Genomic DNA, 12,921 nt, shown 5'->3' on the forward strand with positions numbered 1-12,921 from the left:
TAAGACATTTTAAAATAAAATGAAATATAAAATGAGATTTATTGAATGCATGTAGATATGATTTTTCAGATTTATACAAAATAACTTCTAAGAAACCCCACATTATGAGTACAAATTAAGAAAAAAACTGATAACACACTTCAAAGTATTGCTGTCAACAGTTTACAGAGCTAAAATAATGTTATGTGGCCACAATACATTCAACATTTGACAGAGCTCTGTAAGTGAAATGCCTGGGAGGATGGACACGGAGTATGTACTGATATGAAATATCTGGGCCAGTAACTGTAACCTACATGTGAAATGACTGGCTAGTTTTTGATCCTCTAGGTCAAATCAGGGTTCCTAATAATCTACATCTTTTGATGATGAGCTAATATATTAGCTTAATATCACCTCTCACGAGACATGTGAGGCAATGTTTTGTTAATGTGAATGAGCCCACTTTACTCGCTCCCTGTTGTTGTTTGGTTGTACTCGTTTAATTTTAATGCTGCTGTGAAAAGTCAGGCTACTGTGTTTAAGTCAGAATATCTGAAGTTATTTGGAGAAAATCTATCAATACTTTAACAGGTAATGAATTGGCTAGATAAATTCCTTGTAAATGACATTACCATACCCCCTACTGTAAAAGCAGTCCTACTGCCACTAAAACAAGGCTTTATCTGAAGCTAATTACTAAGGTAAGTGTTAGTAAAGGTAGCATTAGGAGTCTAGCCCTGGGTCTATTATTTACGGAGAGGACTGAATCATTGATCACCCATGTGTTGGCCTGTGGTCTTATCCACTACACTATGAATTTCATTGAGCTTTTGAAGAACAGAAGATGATTATATGTGGAATCTTGTGTGCGCGCAAGCAACATATTATCAGTTGTAATTCATATATTAGATCAATTATAACAATACTAATCATATTTGTAATTTTTTGAGCCAATCATATTAGCTGCCCCCTAGCTGAATCTAAATATGGAGGATCAGGAGCACTTGTGTTCAGTCTCCAGCTGAACACCTCCATACAGGCTCAAGCGGGTGATTCCCCAGCTCAGAACATCCCCTTTCCCCTGACCGCTCTCGCAGCTCATCTGCTGCTGTATCTCGTCACCGGTCAGCACATAATCCCATATGTTTATATCAGTCATGTGGCCCACAAATGCATCCGTGTCTGAGATACCCAGGTAGCCGTCCTGGTCTTTGCCTAGGATGAGGGTGCCCCCAGACATGATTGTGTACCCTGCTTGCAGGTACTGCTCCTTTCCCACAATGCCGTTCACCCACAGCTCTGCCCCTCCTGTATGAGAGGCCCAGGTGATGCAGTAGTGTGCCCAGGTGTGGGTGCGGAGTTCATGGGGCAGGTTAATGAATTCGTTCCCAATCCAAAGTCCCACCTCATAGCCCATGGTAATCATGAGCTCGTTGTCGTTGCCAGAGCTGGAGTAGGACAGCACCGTGTGAATGGGACGAGAAGGCATCTTCAGGTTCATACAGATTGTGAAGGAGTGGAGTTTCATAGAGTGAGCCAAGTTGACCAGAGCGTAGCTGCCTTGCTTCCTCTCAGGGAAATGTAGCACCAGAGGGTATATAACGTCATCTGGAATAGCAAAAGAAAATGGGTTCTTGGAAAAGCCTTGATTAGCCCTAATTCTACACTAGTTTATGAGACAAAAATAAATGTTTCCTGGCCTGTAGATTTCTGTGAAAGCCATTTAATAGACACAGAGTTTTGATATTACTTTCTCTGCAAAGACAATGGCCAAAGCAACCCTTTTTGACTGGAACCTTCATTTTTAAGATACACCACACAGCCAAGAAATGTGAGGAAACGTGTCTATTGTGCTCACCCTTGCCCCTAGTCTTGGGATCTCCATCTGAAAAGGAAGCAAGATAACAACATGTTCATTCTTCATAAAATGACTAAGCATTTTGCCTCCAGTTCCCAAAAGCAGTGGGGTTCAGCCTGGAAAACAACTATCAAAGTAATTTATCCCCTTTAAAGAAAGAAACATGGGTACTGCCGGTTATACCATTGTGTATATGCTTGCCCAAAGATGTGATCATGCTTTCGATGTTTGAGAGCTTTGCCTCAATCTCTTCTTGCCTACAAAATGCTGACAGAAAAGAAAATGAGACATTACTGAATATTATGTGTATAAGAACATTACAGCTGTTTTCCAAAATTAAAGAGTGCTATACTTACTGCCTCTGCCCAAGCGAGGAATGAAGGAGGACTCCACCACTCGGTCATTGAGAGGCTGAGCCATGCGGTAGTCATTCCACAGAGTCTTATTTTCAATGTCCATGAGAGTGCTTTCCAGCTTCCTGATCTGTGGATTGCAACCAACAGATCTTCATACATGACGACATAAGTGAGACTTAAATGCTCTAGTGTGTTAAGGAGAGATGATGTACCTGGTTGTGAGAGAGGATGATGGGAGTATCAAACACAGTCCACAGAATGCTCTCATAACACGGTGGAGTGGTCAGAGAGCCCTCGTATCTGAAGAAATTAGCAAGATTCTCTGGGAGCATTGAGCGCACATTCAGAGAAGAAATGTTCATAGACTGTCCTGAAAATAGTTTCAGAATTAAAGAGGGTCAGGACTGAAATTGGTCATGAATATATTACAAATAAAATACAGTCATATTTAGATACCTGCATATCTGACTTTGGCCAGGTTATTGATGAAGTCACTGTAGTATGTGTTTTCAAAATGGCCGTCCTGGATACAAGCAAAACACATCAAAACTATGGAGCAAGTACCACGCAAAAGTCACAAATTAGCATTTTCTGCTTCTCTCAATCCCAGTAATCTGAGTTAATCTGGACTAATCAAGACAATAAAATTCTACGCCTCAGATTACCATCTTCAGACTGGAGGAATTAATGTGGTGGTCATGTAAAACAACATTTTATATAAGTAGTATTGTTCTACACCTAGTGTTGTCTTTACTATGTCCTATTCTAAAGTACTGGGTAGCCATTGTGACTAGAAATTAAAATCAGTAAAGTGTTGTCTGTTAAGTAGTTATAACAAATCAGTGTAATTTAAAAGTCATGTTCATTTTTTAAACACTCAAATCAATACTAAAAGCCTGGCTATTCACAGAATTAGCGGAAGCTACAAGCTGCAGATGGACTGCATTTCTGAGCTGAGAATGCCTGAGGCAGTGTTGAAAAAGCAGTGACCCACAACCAACAAACGGCAACTACATACGACCTGCATTATCTCCTCTGGGACTAAAGTGGATGCTAGTAGGCTAACACGCAGTGAATAGATCAATGGCCCCATTTAGCTGATATTTTAGGCCTTGATGGAGCTCAGCATTAACTGGTTATCACACTTACAATATCTGTATACATGTGAAATGACTGAAAATATCATTGCTGTATTTGTTCACTGTGTTTTCATGTTTAGGAATTCCACAAGATGGCAGCATTGTTCCCAAATGGATTTTATATTCTTATATCAGGGGAACAATACATCACATCCAGAATTTAGCTGGTTCATGAATTCATCTACAAGCTGCACCCATTGTGGACACAGATGCTGCATAGCTCAGGTTCTGTAATCTCCACAGTAAGGCATGTTAGGAAGTGGGACACTATGGAGAAGCAAAACATGAGCTTAAATTCACCATGCGCAATGCCAAATGTGAGCTAGAGGGGTATATAGATTTTGAGCAGTGAAACAGTTTTTTTGGAGAGATAGAGCACCATACAATAATATTGGGTTGGGTTTGACTGGCTTTTGTGATCCGGAACTAATCAGTACCTGACCTCAATAATGTTCTTGTTTCTGAATGTTACTGAATCCTCACAGAAACGTTGTATCATCAAGTGCCATCAAAGACTTCCCAGAGCAGACGTAACTTTAACAAAGTTGTGAGAACTGTTATAACCCTTAATTTCCGAATAAATGTTGGATAAAAATTTCTCCGGCCATACAGTGTAACTTAAAGATGGACATGATTATAAACGTTAACATAATTAGCGCTCAGTAGGGCATATTAGAATAAGGTCTCACCTCATAGAAAAAGGCCAGGACTGCCAGACCATCTGGTTTATCTACAGCCTCTGTAAAGCTCTTGTACTTTCCTGAGTTGTAGTGGACCACATGAAGCTGTGAAACAACAGAGAGCAGAAATATCCTGGCATGAAAAACTGCTCTAGACAGAACCGATTTGAGGTTGTTTGTTTTTAATAAGAGCTGACAACCAATATTTAGCAAGCTAAAATTTTAGGTGAGAAATTGTGGGAGATACATACAATTCATTTAAAAAAAACTAATAAATATTCAGGTAAATTCTCTCACTTCTGCCATGTAACGGGTGCCATCCAGTGTATGTTCAGCTCCACTGGCCTCCAGGTCCCATCCACCCCAATGCAGGTGCATTTGAACAGCTGTGTATTCGTTTGGTAGACCTTTTGTTATCTTCATTGTCGAGGGGAGGTCTATTTGGACTGTTGAAACAAAAAAGTGAAAAAACAGAGCTCTCATAAAAAATAAAGAGACATGAGGAAAATACAGAAAGATAAGTGCAAAAATACAGCTAGCTTTGGCTCACATAATAAATAAATATATTATTTTACATCGCTGAATGGTTTGGCAGGGAATCAGGTGCCTGACATGCATCATGAACAGAACACTCAAAGCCTTGCAAGTGTTATAGTGGACCCACTTGAGTGGGCAGTAATCCTACCTCACCATTTATGTCCATCTCAGCTGTAATGCCATCCATGCCTGAGGTCAACTTCATTCAATTTTGTCAAGTTCCATAATTTAGTTACAGTTTTAACCCTGTGCCTTACAAGAAACATTATGAAGTTTCTCTAAAATGTGGTCTGAAATGCGTAGGCGGGCTGGGAATTGATCACCAATACTTAAAATATAATCTTAAACTGCTACTGTTTACCTGAATTGCATTTGACCTTGAGCTCAAACGAGTATATTCATGTACCTGGGAGAACTAAAACTCAGTCTGCTACACAGAGACATTAAACCCTAAACAATACTTAATTTAAAGTGAACCTGCTTCACATCTGAGCCATGACAGCATAAAGAGGATGTATGAAATAACAGTATGGGACCCAAATGTAGTTCTCTTGGCTAATGCACTCCAAACCAGGAGGTCTCTTTCCTTGAACGGGGCAGGCCATGTGTTGTATTTATCACCATAAAGGTTGCTATCACTACTTCTGCTGGTGGATAGGAAGCAATTACCTTATGTAAATGCCTAGAAGGGATTGGATAGTAAGCCATCAAAAACAGTTGGATACACATTTACCACAGCAGACAAAGTGACTCCAAAACCTCATCTACACTGAGATGTAGACTTCTGATTTGGTTCATATTCTAAACAGGGAGAATTCTGTCAAATAGGTGTTGATCTCATTTACACTGAAGGCAGTATTTTCAGATGTATACATAGTGTTTATTGGCAGTCAGACTCTGCTGCATCTGGAGCCTCGTGTGCTTTGATAATGCTTTTATTGTAACAAAAACTGACCAATTTGCATCAGGTTTGGGGAGACTTCCTTTACTTTCTTGTAAGGAACACAACCCCACTTCAACGTGAGTGGACTGAGCTCCTTACCTGAGTGTCCATTGTTGGTCATGAGGAAGTTACCATGCTTGACCTCTCCATAGCCGGTGAGCTCAAGATGCAGAAGGTGTGGGTTGAAGTGCACTGAGCGTCGCTGGATGTCAATTGGGGACTGTTTTCGCCCACCACAAGCTGGGTATTTGTTACCCCAGTGCATCTGGTCCAAATCCCCCTCTGTGGAAAATGGAAACAGATACTGAGGCCTGGATATGAACACCAAGAAACTGATTAAGAAAATAATTACTAACATCACTTTAAAAAAAAAAAAAAAAATTATATATATATATATATATATATATATATATATATATATATCATATGTTCAATTTAGACCAATAGTTCAAATCGACCTTTGAACTGTGTGAATTGTTCTGTAGAAAAGCAGAACATCAGGTAACAAATGACTGCTTTGCTGAAATCTGCATATTGCAGCCTTAGTAACACAACAGGAATAAATATTCTCTACAACGTTAACATAGGTAAATCTAGGGTGACCAGATCTCAGATGGTGAAAAAGAGGACACGCCTCGAGGGGGGTGAACTCTCACCGCTCGTTGCCGTTGTATGCTTAGCTGAACCGATGTGTGCTTTTAGGTCCTTACACATGAGAATTTCTTTTTTAATTCATCCGAGAACTTACATTTGCGTTTCGGCATAGCTGCTCGAGATGAGGGTAGGTACATGAGCTTTGCCTGACGTAAACAAGGACTACTGACGTGCAGACTGACCAATTAAATGTTTACAGAGAAGGTTATGGACCAATAACGGTAGCTCTACAGTCAGACCGTCCAATCAGAAGATTTTAGGCTACTTCACCACGCCCCCTTCTCACTCAAGCGAACCAATCGGAGTAGGGGAGGGCGGGACTAGTTTGTGAACGAAACGCTTCTCGAAGTTCTATGTAAGTTCTAGAAAGACAAAATCCCGGACGTTTGTGAAATTCCGCCCGGACATTTTTTATAGTCTAAAAAGGAGGACGTTTCCGGGTAAAAGAGGACGTCTGGTCACCCTAGGTAAATCTAGTTACATAATCTTCATTTTGTTAATATTCATGTACCAGCCACGGTCTCAGAACTGGCAACCCTGTATATGAAACCAAATATTATATCAGCCTACAATTTCCTTATTGTTAATTTCTATATTTCATAAAGTATTACATTTTGACCGATGCTCAATTGTGCTGTTAGTAGCCACAAATTCTATATTTGAAGCTGTAGTTTTAAGTTTCAGCTCAAATCTAGACACATTTTGTCACTCCAGCTGTACATTTACAGTACTTTACAAAGCCGGAGTTCGAACTACCGTACTTGGTATTACAAACTTTACGGCTTCGATTCACGAATACAAACTCCCGAGGTCGCTCTGGTCGTTCTGTAGTTGGAAGGCGGCGTAGTTGGTCACCGTCACCGTGGCGCGAAAAAATTAGCATAACAGCGCTGAGGTTGGTGTGAAATGCATTCTGGGATATCTGTCTCTCTCAGGTCTACAGAAGCCATGTCCCAACTACATCCTCGATATTCCAGGCGGAGCAAGAACACATCCGGGTATTTGAACTGTACTTAGCTGGATGTGGATTTTTAAATGGAACAGTACTTGGGCTGAGACTTTAGACGTTTTCCCATGAACACAAGAACAAGTGCAGACAAGAACACGTATTGATAAACGGCTAGAGTTTAGATTATAGGTTGTTCGCAAGTTCAGACAAAACCATTTCTGTGAAACGAGCCATTTGTCCAATACGAGCAAAGAGGCCTTGGCTTGTGCTGTGAAGTGTGGGGAACCTCTCAACGTCTTCACAGCTCCCAAATGTATGAAACCAAAGTCTGGCTTGTGGTTGAGAACTGTTCATATCTAGCACGCTCACTAGATATAAAACTAAAAACAGACTTTAACTCAAGAGTCAACAATCTCACACGTTTATGTGAATCTTTTTTCAGATCACCCTCCTGTTGGCTAGTTTCGCACGTACATTACTAATAATGGGAGAGCGGTGTGACAATAATACTGTATCACTATATTCAGCATTGCTGACACATTCTTAATCCTTGATACGCATTACAAGATGGTAAGTTGGAGTAAGAACACACACTATAAGAAAAACAATAAATAAAATGATTTTAAAGATGCTTCACACAAGCTACTGCACTCCACTTATTCCAGCCGAACAGACCCATATCTGAGATAAATCATGCAGTTGTTGAATTATCTTTAAGTACTTTATAGCTAAAGTTGTCTCAGAAAAGTTGGTATTGAAATGTGTACATTTTGATCAAGAGTTTGTACACTGCTGTTTGTCCAACATTCGTTTCTGAAATTAAGAGTGTTAACGAGGAATGTTTCTCTCTTTACTGTTCATCAGATATAACTTATATTCGCTGGTGGAAGATTGCTGTGGAGATTTGGTGGCATTCGGCTGCAAAATCTTTAATGAGGTTGGATACTCACTACTGTCCCACTGAACAAAGTGAAATGACATTTTAAGTTATGTGTCAAACACAGAAACATGGGCAGATCTTTAAAATGCTCTCATTTTTTTTTTCGCCTCAGCTTTCTGACATGCTGACATTAGGTTTTGAAGATATGACAGAAAGCAGTAATGTTTCACTCCTGAATGTGTTCTGTGATCCATGAAAGTTGACACATTGTTCTGTTTATACTGCAAAAGTAACTTGAAGTTAACAGACAGAATAAAATACATATTCATAATAAAACATGCATAAAATGACATGCAGATCCGTCAGGTGATAAGGGAATATTCTGTAATATTCAAAGTTAAATATTGAATGGCAAATTAATAGGTTTTTCATTCTGATATTTTGACATTATGATTGGCTTATGATATTACACAACATAATACACTACCCTTTATTACCCAAAGCCCTGAAATACGTGTACCAACATAACAGGGAGGGGTTAAATGTTGTTATAGCTTATGTTATGTTGTTATGTTATTACTATGTAACCCTTTTTGTGATGATGACAAGACAGTTTCTCTCTGAAAATATATGTTAACATTACGTTTAAAAATAAAATCCCTGGCTGTGTTAAAATCAAGGCAAATAATATACATTTATCAAGACATTTGTTTTGAAAGCTAAAATGTTAATGTCTGGGAAAAAAAAGTTTTAACTCACCTAGATATGTCCAGTGTACTCCAGCAAAGGAGAATCCCACAAAAACAAAGTGTATAAACAGAGCAAACAGCTCCATTCTGCAGCTGTGTACGTGTGTAACTCTGTATGTATGTATGTATATATGTATATATGTATATGTGTGTGTGTGTGTGTGTGATTGATTGTGAGACAGAGAGAGGGAGAGAGACAGAGGGGGAAAGAGGCTCAGTCCCGACTCTCTTCAGTTATAACAGAGCTCTCTGCTCTTGACTCAGGCCAAGTTGATTTCCCGCCCGTATTCCGACAAGCCCCGCCCCCTGAGATGGGACTGGCGAGAAGCATCAAAGTCCCAACTAATTATCAGCTGAAACTGTTTAAGCTTCTTTCCCAACATATAAATCTAGTGCTTGGGCTCTGAAAACAAAAATACTGTATCAAAAATACAGTAATAATATAGATTTTATGAAACAACAATAAGAAAACTTGAAAAAAGGACATCCAAATATAATTTAAAACTACTGTATATCATGGTCTCACATAATATTGATGTTTCTTTAATAAATTCATAGAATAATGGTACTTGCGTGCCTTATTTTTATTTTTTATTTTTTATTTTTTTAAACTAGGCTCATTTCTGTTTATTTGGCAGCACGGTGGCACCACAGGTAGCGTCACTGTCACACAATTCTGGGTGCTCGGCTTTCCTCTGGGTGCTCGGGTTTCCTCTGGGTACTCGGGTTTCCTCACACGGTCCAAAACATATGTTGGTAGGTGGATGATCTACTTAAATGTGCCCAGAGGTGTGAATGTGTGAGTGTGTGTCACCCTGTGAAGGACTGGCGCCCCCTCCAGGGTGTGTTCCTTGCGCCTTGTGCTTAGTGTTTCTTGTCAGGCTTTTGACATTCGGTGACCCTGAATTGGATACGCGGTTTCAGAAAAAAAACTGAAAATCCTGCATCCAAACATATTTTTGTGTAAATGATTATATGTTTTTCTCTTTTTTTCATATCACTTATTATAATAATATAGACTGATATTTGTTCCATATGTTTGAACCAATCACACTTCAAGATTTAAAAATACAGTAATCCCTCGCTACTTTGCGGTTCGTCTTTCGCGGATTCACTACTTCAAAGGGTTTTTCAAGAGGGCTTATGGCCGCTATATCGCGGATATTGAGGGAAAATGTAGGAAATCCGTGAAAGATGAATAGCAAAAATATTTCATTAAATCCATTAAAATTTCATAAAATTCTTCTATATTTTTTGCTATTATTAGCCCGTTGTCAGCAAAGAAAAGTGCACAAATCTTTATGAATTCGTTTTCAAATACTTTTCCTCTTCTTTTTAGTTAATTTATTATTCTACATGTTATTAATTTGAATAATGTAGTAGACCCTGTGCATCCTCTTGGTAGCAGATCAAATGCATTATACTGCACAGTAACTTCTTGCTGACATAGTGCGTTGTAAGATGTAAGACCTGTGATTGGGGCGATTGGAGAGACGACGAATGTGATTGGTGCATAGATTAATGCTTTCATCTGCCCCTTTTTGTCTCTCTCTCTCTCTCTCTCTCTCTCTCTCTCTCTCTCTCTCTCTCTCTCTCGATAATTCATTCATACATTCATTATCTGTAACCGCTTATCTATTTCAGGGCCGCGGTGGGTCCAGAGCCTACCTGGATCTCTCGATAATGAACACCCAAAATTTTTTCATGAAATCCTATAAAATATTAATAATAGACACGTTCCTAACCTAAATCACAGCTTAGGAATTACTCTATTAAAGAAACTGCTACGATATCACATGTAGTTCCAACTGAAAAACATTATAGAATGACTGTTTAATGCAAAGGGTGGGTTTTGAACAACACAGGGAGGGTTTTAAAACTCCAAATACTCATTAAATACATAAAAAAAATATCTTCGTGGAAATTCGTTTTTCGCGGGTGGTCTTGGAATGCATCCCCCGCGAAAAACGAGGGATCACTGTAAATGTAAAAGAGTGTATTGCCATTAGCGAAGTGGCCTGTGTGAAATACAGGAGGTCTCAGTGATCGAACAGTGCAGTTCAATGATTTTTACAAAATTTATACATGACATTGGTTTTAAGATTACATCAGTTCATTTTAATATTTTACATCTCCCAACTGTACAGGCGCCTCAATAAAAATAGGATAAAAACAAAACATTTGCAAAACTCAAAACAGTAATGGAGATGTTTATCCGAATGTAGCATAGAATTTCCATGTATTTACCCAATGGTCAATTTCTATTTTACAGAATTGTTTTATTGTACAGAATATTCTTAACCATTTGCCATCAATGAATATGTTTTTCTTACTAACATTTCCTGTAAATGATATGAATTCATTATTCCTGAAATAATGTACAACTTTTAATGTCCTACACATTGATCCTAAAGCAATACACTATTATTTTCTTTAGTGGATCTTCAGTAGTCTTTGGAAAATGTTTTGCATCAAATTAAGGCAATAAACTAACATACAGTGTCATTGAGTCAGTGTTACCTAAAACTAGAAAATAGAACGCAGGATACATCTAGAATGGGGCGGTGCTTTGTCGGAAAACAGGTGGAATAAAAACAACGGCTGCTAGGAAAGACCTTTTGACACAAAACGCCCAAGGCATGTAGAAACACAGCAGTTAGCTGTTTGCCTGTGAGGTGTGTGTTTAGAAACAGATGGAGTTATGTGGAAGAATGCAAAATGCCATGTGTGTTGACACAATAAGTTTATTCTGAAGAGATACTTCATCAGAAACAAACTGTTATTCCAACTTCACTGTGCTGTGTAATCACACTAATCTAACTAATGATAACTAAAGTCGTTTTTTGTCTTCTTGAAAGCACAAAGCAACATCATTAAGAAAGGAATCATAAACAGCCAAGTCAAATTATTTACTCACATCAGCCATCGAGAGACTGAGGATAGTTTAGTGTTTTAGGACAAATATTTGAGGCTCACTGAGAGCTCATTGGTGTTGTGTTTATAACCTTTGGGACTGCACGTCATTAGTGAGTTATTGCTTATACTTTAAACATGTAAACATTTCTGTTTACAATTCTCCCGTATTTTGCTTGCTGTTGTTCATTCAGTGGACAGGCAACAAAACACCCACTATAATAATTAGATGATTTTCATTAAAAGTTTTCTCTCTCTCTCTCTCTCTAAATGCTGTCTCATTCTCACAGCAATTTCTTTAAGAAAGGCAGAGGCTGTTACCATTTAATGATTCTCTTGTTTTTACTAAAACTATACGTCAGACAAGAGCTGACATGTCATCTTCCCTCTATGCTTTTACACAATTCTGACAGATGGAAGCAGACCTGTTCAGCTTGTTCAGTGAGAATTATCTAATTGATGCTTACAGGCAGCAGGTAGTGTCGCAGTCACACAGCTCCAGGGGCCTGGAGGTTGTGGGTTCGATTCCAGCTCCGGGTGACTGTCTGTGAGGAGTTGGTGTGTTCTCCCCGTGTCTGTGTGGGTTTCCTCCGGGTGCTCCGGTTTCCTCCCACAGTCCAAAAACATACGTTGGTAGGTGGATTGGCGACTCAAAAAAAAAAAAAGTGTCCATAGGTGTGAGTGTGTGAGTGAATGTGTGTGTGTGTGTGTGTTGCCCTGTGAAGGACTGGTGCCCCCGCCAGGGTGTATTCCCGCCTTGTGCCCAATGATTCCAGGTAGGCTCTGGACCCACCGCGACCCTGAACTGGATAAGGGTTACAGATAATGAATGAATGAATGATGCTTACAGGGTGGCAAGATATTGGGGGAAAAAAAGATATTGGAATATGTTTTAGTTGTCTGCAAAATCTGCCTTTGTTTAATAGTAAGACCAAAAAGACAAAGATACAGATGTGTTCTGTCCTGTGTGTCTTAAGTCAGCTCCAGACAAGAGCGCACTAGCATCTTTCTGTTTAAATGGTGTTTTTCCTAGTCTCTAACTTGTTCAGTGACTTTTATTTATTACCATCCATTAAAATATCCACCTGCGCCTGGTTTATCACCCTTGTTGTTATCTGATGTGAGTCTGATTTCTTTAATGCTGCTTGATGCTCTGATGCTAAAAACTGGGCCTAATAACGTATTCATTGCTGTTTTTCAGCGGCTTCCCGCCTGCCTTTGCCACTTCTGGTAACTGAGCAAGACTGTTATCTTTACTGGTGTCCTGCTGTTGTTGTGGCT

The 12,921-nt window shown here is 39.2% G+C and overlaps 1 protein-coding gene and 1 long non-coding RNA gene across 4 annotated transcripts; one reads left to right on the forward strand and one right to left on the reverse strand.

Moving 5' to 3' along the window:
* Window positions 1-13: 13 nt before the first annotated feature.
* Window positions 14-9,054, reverse strand: ca6 (carbonic anhydrase VI). 3 transcript variants are annotated; one of them, XM_066672278.1, is made up of 10 exons: window positions 8,738-9,054; window positions 5,595-5,777; window positions 4,313-4,461; window positions 4,025-4,120; window positions 2,653-2,719; window positions 2,409-2,566; window positions 2,197-2,323; window positions 2,024-2,107; window positions 1,841-1,867; window positions 14-1,590 (listed from the first exon to the last, which is right to left on the reverse strand). In XM_066672278.1, the coding sequence occupies exons 1-10, from the start codon at window positions 8,811-8,813 to the stop codon at window positions 977-979; spliced, it is 1,581 nt and encodes a 526-aa protein (XP_066528375.1). In that variant the 5' UTR covers window positions 8,814-9,054; the 3' UTR covers window positions 14-976. The 3 variants fall into 3 exon arrangements, with proteins under 3 accessions (XP_066528375.1, XP_066528377.1, XP_066528376.1); XM_066672280.1 differs by lacking the exon at window positions 8,738-9,054 and adding an exon at window positions 6,911-6,999; XM_066672279.1 differs by lacking the exon at window positions 8,738-9,054 and adding an exon at window positions 5,954-6,041.
* Window positions 6,527-8,672, forward strand: LOC136697240 (uncharacterized). Its single transcript, XR_010802687.1, has 3 exons — window positions 6,527-6,616; window positions 7,541-7,668; window positions 7,963-8,672. It is a non-coding gene; the product is annotated as an uncharacterized lncRNA (long non-coding RNA).
* Window positions 9,055-12,921: the final 3,867 nt, after the last annotated feature.

The sequence above is a fragment of the Hoplias malabaricus genome, chromosome 5 (genome assembly GCF_029633855.1).
Source record: "Hoplias malabaricus isolate fHopMal1 chromosome 5, fHopMal1.hap1, whole genome shotgun sequence".
NCBI lineage: Eukaryota > Metazoa > Chordata > Actinopteri > Characiformes > Erythrinidae > Hoplias > Hoplias malabaricus.

Excerpts from the sequence above, each read along its gene's own strand:
- ca6 (XM_066672278.1), bottom strand. The coding sequence starts at position 8,813 with ATGGAGCTGTTTGCTCTGTTTATACACTTTGTTTTTGTGGGATTCTCC. Across the intron at positions 4,121-4,312 it reads GCACCCGTTACATGGCAGAA|CTTCATGTGGTCCACTACAA; the intron begins GTGAGAGAATTT and ends GTTGTTTCACAG. Across the intron at positions 1,868-2,023 it reads GGGCAAGCATATACACAATG|ATGGAGATCCCAAGACTAGG; the intron begins GTATAACCGGCA and ends CTTCCTTTTCAG.